The sequence below is a fragment of the Dermacentor albipictus genome, chromosome 5 (genome assembly GCF_038994185.2).
Source record: "Dermacentor albipictus isolate Rhodes 1998 colony chromosome 5, USDA_Dalb.pri_finalv2, whole genome shotgun sequence".
Classification (NCBI taxonomy): Eukaryota; Metazoa; Arthropoda; class Arachnida; order Ixodida; family Ixodidae; genus Dermacentor; species Dermacentor albipictus.
Genome location: NC_091825.1, coordinates 151,867,547 through 151,881,815, shown reverse-complemented (window position 1 = coordinate 151,881,815; position 14,269 = coordinate 151,867,547). Strand labels below are relative to the sequence as shown.

The window sequence follows — 14,269 nt, the reverse complement described above, 5'->3', positions numbered from 1 at the left end:
GGTGTCCCCTTCTTCTTTAACAAACTTTCACTTCCAAAACTCTTTAGCTTGCGAAGCGGGTATGCTTGATGGCTGTCACAGGCATGAAAACAAGCGCTTTGTAGCGGCTGTCCTCAGGTCACAAAGTTAGACGTTAGGATCAAAATGCTTTTATGTCAGGTTTCGTAACCAGAGTGTAGTGTCATTGCTTTTTTTCTTTAGCAGTCTACAGTGTGCTGCTGCACTTATCTATGATGTTATGTTTCTTTAACACTCGACGCCCCTGCAATCCTGAGGAATGTGGTAGGCTTTGAGCTGCTATGAGCAGCCAAGCTTTGTGAGTGTGAATGGGCTGCCTTGCCCAGCGTGTTAATGCCGTCCACTTGGCACAGTGTGGGACAGAGTGCATTGTGACATGATGCACTTAGAGGCAAGGACATTCACCTGCCACAGGTTACCTGTATGTGCACCAAAACTCAAGCCCGTGCCTCATTTGTGTGAATTATTTTGAATGGAGATGAACATCGACATACTCTTATGATGGCAGAAAGTACTTTTAAGTAATATTTCTTTTTTGTCGCTCTACTTATGACGAGTGCATAGCAATGTGTGCAGTTTAGTTTTTGTCAAGTCAGTTTTCACACATTTGATTGTGTGGTCTGTATTGTCTTGTGACTGTACCCAGCTTAGGCAAATGTAGTGTTTCTTCAGTACTTAAGACACCCTGTGCTTCACTAGAAAATGTTCACTTTTAGGCGAGATAAGTTTTTGAGAGTGAAGCGTAACATTGTATTGCTCGTCATGCTTTTGTGGTGAAGCTTCAAGTGAGAGCACGTGTTATTTTCCCGACTTAAACCTGCTATTGTAAATAGGTGTACAGATAAGCCAACAGCGTGCAGTTTACAGAACTGTTTGTTATCAGTGCGTCATAAGTAGCAGAAGTATCACTGAAACCGCCCTACTTCAGATTGTGTGGCCACTTATTTAAAAAGCTTCCTATGTGGCACTAAACTATTTTCTTTACTTGAATCTTTGATGTGCTGTTGGTGCACTTCTTTTCCCTGTGGTGCTTAGCACTCTGCTTTATCTTCCTTCACTGCTAGGTTCAGGCCTTTCTTTGTTGGATGAACGGTGTTTTTAATTTTGAAGATGCAAAAAGGATGTCATGAAGTTGCTTAACGCTACGCGAGTTATTTTTAATCTGATGAAGTCTGAGTGACTGTCTTCTCTTGTGTGCTTATGTGACTGCTGTAGTTCAGTGTTTCAATACCAGTTGATTAAATAATTGTCAAATGTGTTCATTTGATGAAGGTCTGTATTTAGTACTCTTGTTCCTTTTGGTGTGGTTATTACATATACTTTAAAGAATAGGGTTGTTTTCTTCTACCCATTTTGATGTAAATAAACATGCTATAAGTGCAGTTTATTTTGAAAGTGATAATAAAAGTCACTCCTTTCTTACTTTGCCTTCTTGTGCAGTTCTCTTGGTGTACTGTATGATCTTTCATGTGGTGGGAAGTAGGCTTGTTGAAAGACATGACTTGTGCTTTGTAAATATTGATTTCCAAGGCCATAAAAAAATTGCCCACTGTGGCAGCTCAGTGGCAACGATGTTGCCCTGCTGAGTCTGAGGTTGCATGTTTGATCCTGGCCGCAGCGACAGCATTTCGATGGGGGCAGAATGCAAAAATGCTCATGTACCGTGCAATAGGTGCACATTAAATACAAGTGGTGAAAATTAATCTATAGTCTCCCACTAGGGCATACCTTATAATCATATTGTGGTATAAAGGTTATAAACAGGGTCAAGGTGCCTCGGAAAGGCTGACCAACGTTTTGATAGATCTATCTCGGGTTGTTTGTAAGACGAGGGGACAAGAGTGGTAGAGTTTACAGCCAGCCGCCACCGACTGCATGTGACGTCACTCTGCTAACCTGTTAAAACTAACCTGTTGAGGACGACAGGGCCACCTTTGACAAAGATAGGTCCTCCTATCAAAACATTCACCAGCCTTTCTGAGGCACCTTATCCCTGTTTGTAACCTGATACGACAGTGTGCCACTCGATCTGTCAGCCCCCTTCTTGATTTTGTATAAAAATACACCCGGAGCCCTCCACTACAGCGTCTCTCATAATTCCTTTTGCCTCAGGATGTTAAATTACATTGATCAATCAAATGAACATAATGGTGAAAACATAGCCACGGCCTTGCTTGTGGGACTCGATCGCTCTGCCATGACTCTGCAAACACCATTTTGGCCATTGTTCACAAGTCACTTGAACTCTAAGCAGAACCTCTTAGAATAGGAACTGTCCAAGATATGCTTTGCATTATATGGTGGTCGGCATGATGTCGAATTTGTTATGCATGGTAATGATTTGTGAGGGGGTTATGCTGATGTAGTATGCATTATTTATTTGTATGTGCATGAGGAATACGAGTAGAAAGATGAGCACATTTACATTGCTGAACATATACATTCCACATCACGCTAACCGCCATAGGCATCCTACGCATATATATCTTTGAGAGCGGACGGCTGCACGTGCATGTATATATATATTGTCACGGGTATAACACTATTTACAAGATGTATTTACAAGGCATATATAAACAGTAGCTGAGAATCCCGAGAGGTTGTTGCCACTTTGTCGTCTTTACCATTGACAACCTTGTCCTCTTTTCCACCACAACACGACCCCCGGCAGAAAAAGCACCATCCCGGTGCTTCAGACGGGGCCGTCGGCAAGGGCATAGTACAGCTTAAGCCTAGAGATATGTACGACGTCAGGTGATGTGGAACCGGGTGGCATGACAGAGGTCTCGAGGATTATCTTGTAAGTGATATTGGTTACTTGACGTAGAACATGGTAAGGGCCTTTGTAGCATGGAAGAAGTTTCTCAGAGAGCCCCACTCAGCAGCAAAGGGACCAAAGTAGCACTAGAGAGCCTGGTGAAAAATATGTGCCACAATGGCGGCGATTCTAAGCGTGTCGTTGAGATTCCTGCGATGCCAACAGACGAGTACGGGAAGCTAGCGCGTATGGTCAGCATGGGCGATGGTGTCGCTGGCATACTCTGTCCTCAAATCCTGTATCAAGGAGAGGGACGCGTCCCGTGGTAATACTGGGTCACTACCAAAGAGTAAGTAAAAGGGGGAATGTCCAGCATTATCGTGGCGTGATGAATTATGGGCGCACGTGACGTAGGGCAGCGCCACATCCCAGTCCTTGTGGTCGGGTGAAACATATTTTGATAGCATGTCAGTAATAGTCCTATTAAGTCGCTCAGTAAGGCCGTTGGTCTGGGGATGATAGGAGGTGGTCAGTTTGTGCTTGGTAGAACATGAGTGTAGGATATCGGAGATGACTTTGGAGAGGAAAGAGCGGCCGCAGTCAGAAAAGGGCTGTTGCGGGGCGCCATGTAATAAAATGATATCCCGGAGTAGGAAATCTGCGACGTCGGTTGTGCAGCTTGTGGGAAGTGCCCGAGTGACGGCATAGCGCATCGCATAATCAGTAGCGACAGCGATCCACCTGTTGCCAGAGCTAGACTCGGGGGGGGGGGGGAGGAAGGGCCAAGGAGATCCAAACCCACGCGAAAGAACGGCTCAAGTGGAATGTCAATCGGCTGTAAGTACCCGGCAGGAAGCGTTGCTGGCTTTTTGCGGTGTTGACAGGGCTTGCAAGCAGCTACATAGCACCGTACGGCGCGTGCGAGGCCAGTAGAAGCGGCGGTGCACATGGTCATAAGTGCGACCAAAGCCAAGGTGTCCGGCAGTTGGGGTGTCATGAAGGGGAGGACCGTCGGGACCAAAACTGCGTCGATACAATATCCTATCGTTGAGAACGAACCACCGTAACGATGGATCAGTAGGAGCAAATTCCATTCGGTCAATGAGGGTCCTCAAAGTAGTGTTATAGCGTTGCTCGTTGGCCATGTCCAAAAGCTGAGAAATGGAAAGAACACTTACAGAAGCGTCCATGCCGGCATTGGTGGCCATGTGTACAGGGTAACGGGACAAACAGTCTGCGTCCTTGTGTAGGCGGCCAGACCTATACACCACCAAATAGGAATACTCTTGTAGCCACAAAGCCCATCGTCCAAGCCTCCCTGTGGGATATTTTAAGCATGAAAGCCAAAAGGGGGCATGGTGTTCCGTGACCATAGAAGAGGGCCTGCCGTGTAAATATGGGTGAAATTTCGCCACTGCCCACATAACGGCCAAACATTCGCGCTCGGTAATAGAGTAGTTCTGCTCCACAGGTGACAAAAGACAGCTAGCGTACACGATGACAGGTTCATGGCCGTGTTGAACTTGTGCCAAGACGGCACCGATTCCGTGGTCACTGGCATCGGTGTGCACCTCTGTAGGGGCTGAAGTAGCGAAGTGTCCTAGAATCGGTGGTGTGGTGAGCATGGTGGTAAGGCAAGAAAACGCGGTAGCCTGAGAGGATCCCTATGAGAATGGCAGACTTTTCTTCAGGAGATCTGTGAGAGGGCGTGCTATGGTGGCAAAATTTTTAACAAAGCAGCGGAAGTAAGAGCAAAGGCCCACGAAACTTCGGACATCTCTTGCGGACCATGGAACAGGGAACTCCTTCGTGACACAAATTTTCTCTGGGTCAGGTCGGATGCCAGTTACATTGACGACGTGTCCAAGAACAGTAATCTCACGATGGCCAAAGTTACATTTCTTGGAGTTGAGCTGTAGACCAGCCTTGCGAAAAACGGCAAGTACAGCTGAAAGGCGCTCAATGTGTGTGCTGAATGAGGGTGGGAACACAATAACATCATCTAGCTAGCAGAGACAAGTCGACCGCTTGAATCCTTGGAGTAATGAGTCCATCATATGCTCAAAGGTAGCCAGAGCGTTGCATAGCCCAAAAGGCATAACTTTGAAGTGGTAAAGACCATCGGGCATTATAAAGGTGGCCTTTTCGCAATCTAGGTCATCTACAGCGATTTGCCAATATCCGGACCATAGGTCAATGGATGAAAAATACTGCGCACCGTATAGGCAATCGAGGGCATCATCGATACGAGGTAGTGGGTAGACGTCCTTCTTCGTGATGCGGTTGAGGTGGCGATAGTTCACACAATATCTCCATGAGCCGTCCTTCTTTTTGACCAGCACTACAGGGGACGCCCAGGGACTTGAAGATGACTCTATGATGTCTTTCGCTAGCATCTTGTCTACTTTTGTTTTGATCACGTGACGCTCTGAAGCTGAAACTTGGTAGGGTCTCCGAAGGATGGGTGGATTATTGCCTGTATGTATACGATGTCTGACAAGTGACGTCTGGCCTAGGGGACGGTTGTTCAGGTCGAATATATCCTTGTAGGAAAGTAATAGGCTGCACAGCTGTTTAGTCTCCGCAGGAGTGAGATTCGGGGCAATAATTTTCCTAATGTTGTCAGCACATTTGGCAGACCGGAAAGGCTCACAGGAAACGTCGACGGCAAAAGTCTCAATGCAACTAATTTCTAAAGCAGTGATTGTAGCTAGGGTGGTATCTTTAGGCAGAATTCGCTTAGCGAGCCCGAAATTCACCACAGGGAGGTATGTGCGATTGTCCATGACCCTCAGTATTGTATGCGGGGCAGTAACGCTGTGGGTGAGAACGATGGCACTTGTGGGAGGGGAGATGTAATCACCATCGACGTATGTCAAGCTCTGTGGTGGAGCGTGAACAAAATCAGTCAATCTTAGGCTAATTTCGTGTGGTGTTGGAGGAACATTCAGTAGAGGCAGGTCAAGATGCACAGTACTTGAGGAACAATCGATGAGCGCTGAATGGGCGGAGAGGAAGTCTAGGCCTAGGATGAGGTCATTGGGCCATTGGTCAAGCACAGTGAAAAGGACGACAGTATGGCGGCTGGAAATGCTCACATGTGCAGTACACATTCCGACCACGGTCACCGTGCTACCGTCGGCGACTCGTACGAACCGAGTAATGGCAGGCGCAACAATTTTCTCGAAATGGCGGCTTAGGCAGCTGGTCATAATCGATATGTGTGCTCCGGTATCTATGAGGGCTGTGATGGATGTGCCATCAACTTGGACGTCAATTAAGGAGCTTATTTCTCGTAAAGAGCCTCAAAGGAGGATTTTACGGCGAATCCGACATTGCAGCACCACCTTGAGGTGCCACATTGCCTAGCTTTCCTGCTGGGACGGTCCTGGGTAGGTCGGCGACGGCGAGCAGTAAAGCTGAGGCGGACGTGGCTGGCAACAATGAGGCGAGGGCGAGCGAGCATAGCGGCGAGTCGAGGTAGTGGCGTCGGAAGCGTTGTAGAAGCGACAGGGTAAGGAACTTCGGGGCAAACTTGAATTCTGGAAGAAGTTTCAAGAAGGGTATGGCTAGCGGCTCCGACAGTGATGGGAAACGTGACCGATTCGGCCACAGCAGAAACAGATCCTGTCATCAGGTGTACGCCAATCCGATGGATTCCTGGTAGTGTAGAAATAACTGACACTGTGAGGTGGACTGCGATAGGACTGAGGCATAGGAGCAGGGCGGGTGTCAGGGCGACTCAAGGAGCAGGTGCTGGGAAGACCCATATAAGCTATTTCCTGGCGAACCACGGACTGGATGAGCGATATTGTCTCAGCAGTGTTGTTCCACGACGTCTGTTGAGGTGAGACAGGAAATGCTGCTTCGAGTTCGTGGCGTACAATTCGAGTCACATTTTCGCTTGGTGGTGGAGATCTAGATTGGTCGGTGGGGTCGGTACAGGAAGAGGTCGCTGCAGTATTTGGAAGCCGTGTAAACTGATTGTATATACAGTGACTCTTTGCCTGCTTGAAGCGGCGGCATTCCTTCATGATGGCATCGACAGTCGACAAGTTTCTAAAGACCAGAAGGTTGAATACGTCGTCCGCGATGCCTTTGATAATGTGCCCAACCTCGTCCCCTTCTGGCATGGATGTGTCGATTTTATGACAGTGGGCTAGGACATCCTGAATGTAGGAGACATACGTCTCGGTAGCAGTTTGGACACGCGTGGCGAGTTGTTGCTTGGCAGCTAGTTGTCGACTGGTCGGATTGCCAAAAACGTTGGACAGCTTTTCTTTGAACAAGTCCCTTCCTCTTCCTCGTGTGTGTGTGAAGCTCTTCCTCGTGTGTGTAAAACCACGTTCGCAGTGTTCCGTTGAGGTAGAGCACGACATTGGCCAGCATTATGGTCGGATCCCACCTGCATCACCTTGCTGACGCGCTCATACATCTTCAACCATTCTTCAACGTCAACACCATCGAGGCCAGTGAACTTGCCAAGGTCTTGTGGCTGAGGTAGAGCAACATACTAGGTATGTGTAGTCGGCATTGCAGCTGCAGATGCGGTGGCTTCCACTGGAAGCATGGTGCCAGGCTGGGTTAGGCGTCTGCTGCGGAGCTCCGTGGCGAAGACGCGTACCCTGCACCTCCACCAAATGTCACGGGTATAAAACTATTTACAAGATGTATTTACGAGGCATATATAAACAGCAGCTGAGAATCCCGAGAGGCTGTTGCCACTTTGTAGTCTTTACCATCGACGACCTTGTCCTCTTTGCCACCGTAACAATATATTTAATCCACAAGTGGCACCTCTCGTTTTGGACCCCTTCATATATATATATCACCTTCCATCCTCACTGGACAGGTGTTTACTCATACTGCTTGCTATCCCCATTTTAGTATAGTAAACTGTGAATTCTTGCCCTGTATTGGGAAATGGATTTTCTGGGTTCATATGGAATTTTCGACCGGCTCGCCATGTATTTGCTATGCTTAAAAGCGCGCCGGCCAGCTGTGTTAGGCCAAAAAATACCGGGCACTCGTGGTCCTCAACACCCCCCCCCCCCCCCCCCCCCACTTTTTAGCTGTCTCTCTCCTCTCTCTCGAAAAAGAAAGGAATAAAGGGGGAGGGGTGTGATTGGTGCGGGCGCTGCGGCTTACGTCAATTACAGTGAGAAAGAAAGAGCTTGCATAGAGGAAAGTGGTGCTATTTCGGCCAGTTACGATGAGAAGCAAAGCGAAGTTTTTAGCGGAACATATACGGATTTGTGATTGGTGGGGGTGCTGCAGCTAACGCCAATTTAGAGTTATTGTATATATAGGCTACCAAAGGTACATGCTGTTACTGTATATGCTACCTTTGGTAGCATATACAGTAACTCTACGTCAATTTAGGGTGCCTCGATGTCCTCTTCCCCACCGCGGAGGACATATCGAGGTGAGAAAGAAATGTCTTGCATAGAGGAAGGATGCGCTATTTCGACCAGTTATAAAGACGGCTTATGATTACTAGCTTTGCGTTCTTCTCTCCGCCATCCCTTGGTGGGTATGTAGCCTATGTAGCGCCAGCACATTCATTTTCACCCGCACTGAGCTTATAAATTTTCTCTATTTCAGGCGAATCGCCTGGGACAAACGTTGCCTGGGACAGATGCTTGTGCCTGGACCTGCATGAAAGAATGCATCGCATATGAACGTAATAAATATCTGTTTTGCCGACCGATGCTAAATCACCTTAATTATTCTCAGCCCTTCTTTTGATGCGTCAGACGTATAAAGAAGTTCACTTTGGTGTGGTGCAATTGAGTTTGGGTTTTGTTTTTCATAAAGCTATCATCATCATTTGTTTAGGCAACAATTGCGTGTTCGCAAGCGGCGGCAAGTCGCACAAGCGACGTTTCAGCGATGTCTCTGTTTAGGAAACCGAACAGAAAATTTCGGCAGAGACTGCATCACAGTGACACCGAAGACGAAGCAGAGGTGACAAATGTTGAGGAGGAAAAGTCGCCGCCTCGAGTGGAGACGCAAGCGGCGGCGGTAGAGGCAGAGGAATCGAAGGCGCCGGCGTCGCTACTTAGTTTCGGTGATGACGACGAAGAGGGTAAGTAAGATATTAACAAAGGGCTAAGAAACAAATATTTGGAGCCACACGAAACGAAAAAATTGAGCTATCTTCACCTGATCACATCCAGCTTTTAAGACAAAAATTTCGTTTAGACTACCGAAAGGAATAGCGAAGGCGATGACAGTTTACGTACGCAGAAACGACTCCTTTTCCTCTCTGTTTGTCATTGTTATCTCTGCAACTTAACCGTCTTTTGGCCAACCGTATTTAATAACACGTGCTGTAGGCTGCCAGTGTGACATTGCTGACAACGAATATTTTGTCAGCATATTGCTTTCGATGTTTGCGCCATTTGTGCTACGTTTCGTTTGACGCACTTCTTAAATTACTACAATGCATTCCTGAATTACATGCATATCAATTAGGTCTGTGCGAATGTTCGAAACTTTCGAATAACGCATCGAATAGTGTCCTATTCTATTCGGTATTCGAATTGAATATATACTATCCATAAATGCGAATACTTTTCGAACACTTTTCGCATGTATCTAGACGTCGTCTGCGTCCAAGTAAGCATAAAATTGAAGCTTGATCAATTTTAACCCTCGTAGACATAAAACACCAGAGCTTATATAGGGGAACAGGGTACATCACTTAGGTAGCCATACTTTACAGGCTGTACAGCAATCATTCGCACACTCTGAAGAACCCTATGCATGCGAAGAAACTACTTGTTTGCTCCTAATGCTCCATTTGTGATTTTAATAAACAACGCTTCATAATGTACTATGTAGGAAAAGAAACTTGCTGAAACCACACCTCGGCTTCAGCTTCACAATTTTTGAAAATGTATCCTAAAGTGAATAATTAAAATTAGTGAATCTTTTTAATTACTCACCTGAACATTGCGATTTTTCATGCAAGTAATGTCAGCTTTTAAAGTTTCCACCTAAACAGGCTGAATATGTTATATGTCGGTATGTTTATTTTTTAAAATCTGTTATAAGAAAAGACGTTATAAATGTATTCTTTTCAGGTGTAATTAAAGGTGTGCAAATATTCGAAACTTTCGAATAACGAATCAAGTAGTGACCTATTCGATTCGGTCTTCGAATCAAGTAGACACTATACACAATCCGTAAATGCGAATATTTTTCTAATATTTTTTTGCATATTTCTAGATGTCATCTGTGCCCAAATAAACATAAAATTGAAGCAAAAGCATAGTCAATTTTCACCCCCATGGGCATAGAGTTTTTCACTATAGCACCTAGGGGGAAGTCTGGTGCCACCGCCTATGGGAGTTTCCTAAGGGACGCTGTGCCGTCGTGAGAATGACGGTATATGTGTCTGCGAGGCTTGTGTTGGCTGGTGTTGTAAGGGGCTTCGTGTAAAACGTAGATATGGTTACACAAATAACGCATTTTTAAAGTAAAATTTTCATAACATGTTTCCATTCACGCATATTACATCTTCCAGTGAAGTTTACTATTCTACAATGCATAATGAAGCGAAGAAAAGCAAGAACAGACGACAAACATTTCCAGAGCGAGCATGAATCTTGTCGTCTATCCTCCAACTTTAGTGGCCCGCTGATACTTTTTACGTTCCATATAATTGTACATGCAACAACAAAATCTCATAGTTGAACAAAACGTATTTTTGTGTAACAATAAAGCTAAACAGCTTTTTACATGCTGTTTTAGTAGTAAATTAATCATTGTGACAGACGGAACGGTGCTTGCCTGGCACTCCGAGAACGATGCCAATCCGAAGTCACAATATACCGGCATTCCCACGCATACCATAGCGCAGCAGCGCCCGATTTCCCTCACCTCAAGGTAATATAGTGAGAAACTCCATGCTCATGGGCATGGAGGGCACAGGGGGCCGGGCTTAGTCAAGCTGCAGTAATGCAGCTTTTTCCCGCCACCCCCTTTCTCTTTGTTGAGAGATGAAATAAAACTTTGATTTGACTTTGATATATAGTATAGACATAAAACATGAGAGCTTGTGTAGGGGAGCAGGCTACATCACTTAGGTAGCCATATTTTACAGGCTGTGCAGCAATCATTCACTCTCTCCAAAGAGCCCTATGCATGCGAATAAACTACTTGTTTGCTCCTAATTCTCAATTTGTGCTTTTTAATAAACAGCACTTCATAACGTACTATGTAATGAAACTTGCTTGAAAGAATATTGGGATGTGGACGTCATATTATATCAGTTGTGATAAAGGCTATTCATTACTCAAAAAAACTATTCGAAAATTATTCGATTTGCATCTGGCACTATTTGATTCGTATTTGATTCAGTCTCAAGAATCACTATTCGCACACCCCTACTACCAATGCATGCCACTTCTGTGTACACGTAATTCATATTACCGTGACGCTAACTTGATCGTTATTTTGAACTTTCCTGTCATGCTGAAACAGAAGACAGAGGAGGAAAGAGGAGGAGAAGATAGCACAGCATTGCTTAGTCCTGGTAGAAGATATGATTTCTGTTAAGACTTTACACTGCCTTCATTTAGCGCTTGATTGTGAAGAATTGTGAATTTACGGACACAACATCGAGGAGGCAGCAAGGCATTGTCCTTTGCCTTTGACCATGTTTTTCCATGCTTGCGGCATCAAATGCTGAATCCCCACAGTATGTAAAGCATAGGTCGGCGCACTCACTCATGAGTGCACTCACTCACACTCACTTGCACTCATTTCAAAGGCGTGAGTGCGAGTGTGAGTGAGTGCCAATGAGCATGAGTGGAAATGAGTTCGAGTGAGTGCCAATACGTGTGAGTGGAGGTGAGCGCCAGTGAATGAATGAACGTGAGTGTGAGTGGAGGTGGAGTGCGAACGCGAGTTGGCGCTTGTGAGTGTGAGTGGAGGTGAGCATGAACGTGAGTGAGTGGTGGGCCTGGAAAAATAAAGGTGAGTGAGTGTGAGTATTCTTCCACACTGCCGACCTATGGCTGGCATACACTACGGTGCTCTGTTGCTCGATGTTTGCTCACCTGTAGCGATGTATTAAACCAGTTTGTGTTACGTTGTCTCATCTACGTGCCGTTCCGTCCTCGATGATCAACGAGGGGCAAGCTTCGAGCGAACGCTGTTGAAGTTGACAGCCGCTTGAAGTCATGAAGTTATTTAAATATAAAGTGTTAGCAATGGAACGACCAAGTTCATTCTATTCCCTGATTGTTTTAAGGAAATATGAATATTTAAAGGAATTTGAGTTAAAGGTGTATTCATTAGGTGTTCTAGAGTGTTTGTGGCCTGTTGACCTAGAACGATTCAAAGAATTCCGTGCGGATGCGTCAATTGTTTTGTCACCACGAATAAATTGAAACAAAAACTTTAGTTGTGCTAGCTTTGCCCTATTTGGCAGTGTTAATAAACCAGCTCTTTTTATTAATTCAGTCGATGAATCCGTTACCTTGTATTTATTATAAATGAACCTTATTGCCTTCCTCTGGATCCCCTCTTATGAATTCTTTTGTGTACGTAAATCAAACATTACATGCGTACTCCTACACTTATCGAACAAGCATTTTGGAGGCCAGCACACTTGTATCTGCTCACTCAAGACGAAGGTGTTTTCTCAGAAAGATGAGTCGCTTTGGTGCTCAGCATATACATTGATTTCCACTTGAGGTTATGTTGTCAACATGGGTTTCCCATTGGAGAGCGCGTGTAAAAGTGATACCTAAATATTTACTCTGAAATACACAAGTGAGAGGTGTTTCATTAATAATGTAGATAAAACCAGATATCTGTTTCTTTCTACTTACTGTTAGCATTACTTGTCTTTGGGAATTTGGTGTCATCTGCCATTCCTGACACCAAGAAAAGGTAAAATTTTGTATATGGTGATCATCATTAGAATTAATTTCGCGGTACAAAAAACAATCGTCAGCGAATAGACGGCTGTTGCCATGAAATCGTGAAGACAAATCGTTTATTTATATTAAAAAGAAAACTTGGTCCAAAACACTGCCTTCTCACACTCAAGATGCAATAGGTGCTAAACTGGAAGCTTCGGTCTGAATATACACGTATTGTGATTGGCAAAGAGTAGCGCACTAACTCAAGAGTGCACTCACTCACATTCACTCGCGCTCATTTAAAAGGCGTGAGTGCCAGTGAGTGTGAGTAAAGGTGAGCGTGAACGTGAGTGAGTGTGGGGCCTGGAAAAACTATGGAGAGTGAGTGTGAGTGGTTATTTTCCCACACTGCTGACCTATGATATAAAGTGATAGAAATTAGGTAAAACCTGAAACTTCTAATAACAATAAAGTGTGCAGTTGAAAAAATTTTTATCCCTTCTACGGGGATGCTGGTAGAGAACACTGTTGGAACATTCTATACACAGTGTGCTAATTAGTCATCAAGTGAAATCTACATGGAATTGATTAAATAGGTGGAGAATAGTATAGTGCCTCTTCCAGGTGAGTGATGCAGGCTGGTATTTGTCCCAACCAAGTCACCTTATGAGATGTGCTAACATTGCATGGATTCAAATTTTGATATTCATGCTGCCTTTGTTCGTAATAGCAGTTGTTGTAACTGGGACGGTTTACAAGCAGGCTTGACTTCGTTCACTTTAGAGGGCAGATGTATTAGGTTTTTGCTACTATTCAGCATAAGTTTAGAAGATAGTATTATTTGTTGTTACAGAGACAGAGGTGTTCAAAGTGCGGAAGTCGACATACAGCCGACGTCTGGCCAAACAGCTGGAACGTGACCGCAAGAAGAAGCTTCGCGAGGCAACGAAGGTGGAAGTCAAGCCAGAGCCTGAGCCACTACCTTCTGCGCTTCCTGAAAAGCCCTCTGCGCGGCCTTTTAGTGATGAGCTTGAAATTAAGATTAAGGTAAGCTTGTCAGAAATTATGACCATAGCTCGGACCACCAATCCAAAAGGTTTAATTTGTCTTGTAAAACTGTTCTTGTTTTGTGGCTTCATAATGTAAACCCACATGCAAGCCTAATTTTAAATGTTTGCCGAGAGCAGCTGTGGTAGCCCACAACCTCAACTTTAATTATTTAAAGTAATGCTAAAGAACAACGCTAAATACGATTACACTGGTAAAGCATTCTTTCAAACAAAACATCAGAACAAGAATGTCGGTGTGATGTCAAGCATTTCAAGGTGTTTTCTCATATTTGGGCGGGTATTGTGTAAGAAAAATGTTCCAAGTCACAGTGCACATATGGTCGTCACGGCCTTGTGTCTGATTCAAAGCTTCCATTCATGTCCATTTTTTACTTGAAAGTATTCTAGAAGTTTTGGACACACATTTGCTTATACTTATTTATGTCTGTCTATCAATCCTGACAAATGTAAGTTGCTGTTGCACAACTTTAACATTTGTCAAGAATGGTGCCTGACTTAACTGCTTCTGTGATGTAAATGATTCACTGCTACCCACTACCAACATG

The 14,269-nt window shown here is 44.8% G+C and overlaps 1 protein-coding gene across 1 annotated transcript in view; it reads left to right on the top strand.

Moving 5' to 3' along the window:
- Positions 1 to 8,597: 8,597 nt before the first annotated feature.
- LOC135903414 (PAX3- and PAX7-binding protein 1) overlaps positions 8,598 to 14,269 on the top strand; it is a 40,407-nt gene continuing 34,735 nt past the window's right edge. The window contains exons 1-2 of the mRNA XM_065433734.1: positions 8,598 to 8,864; positions 13,508 to 13,701. Coding sequence (XP_065289806.1) covers positions 8,669 to 8,864; positions 13,508 to 13,701 — 390 coding nt within the window. The 5' untranslated portion in view covers positions 8,598 to 8,668. The remainder of the gene's footprint in view (positions 8,865 to 13,507; positions 13,702 to 14,269) is intronic.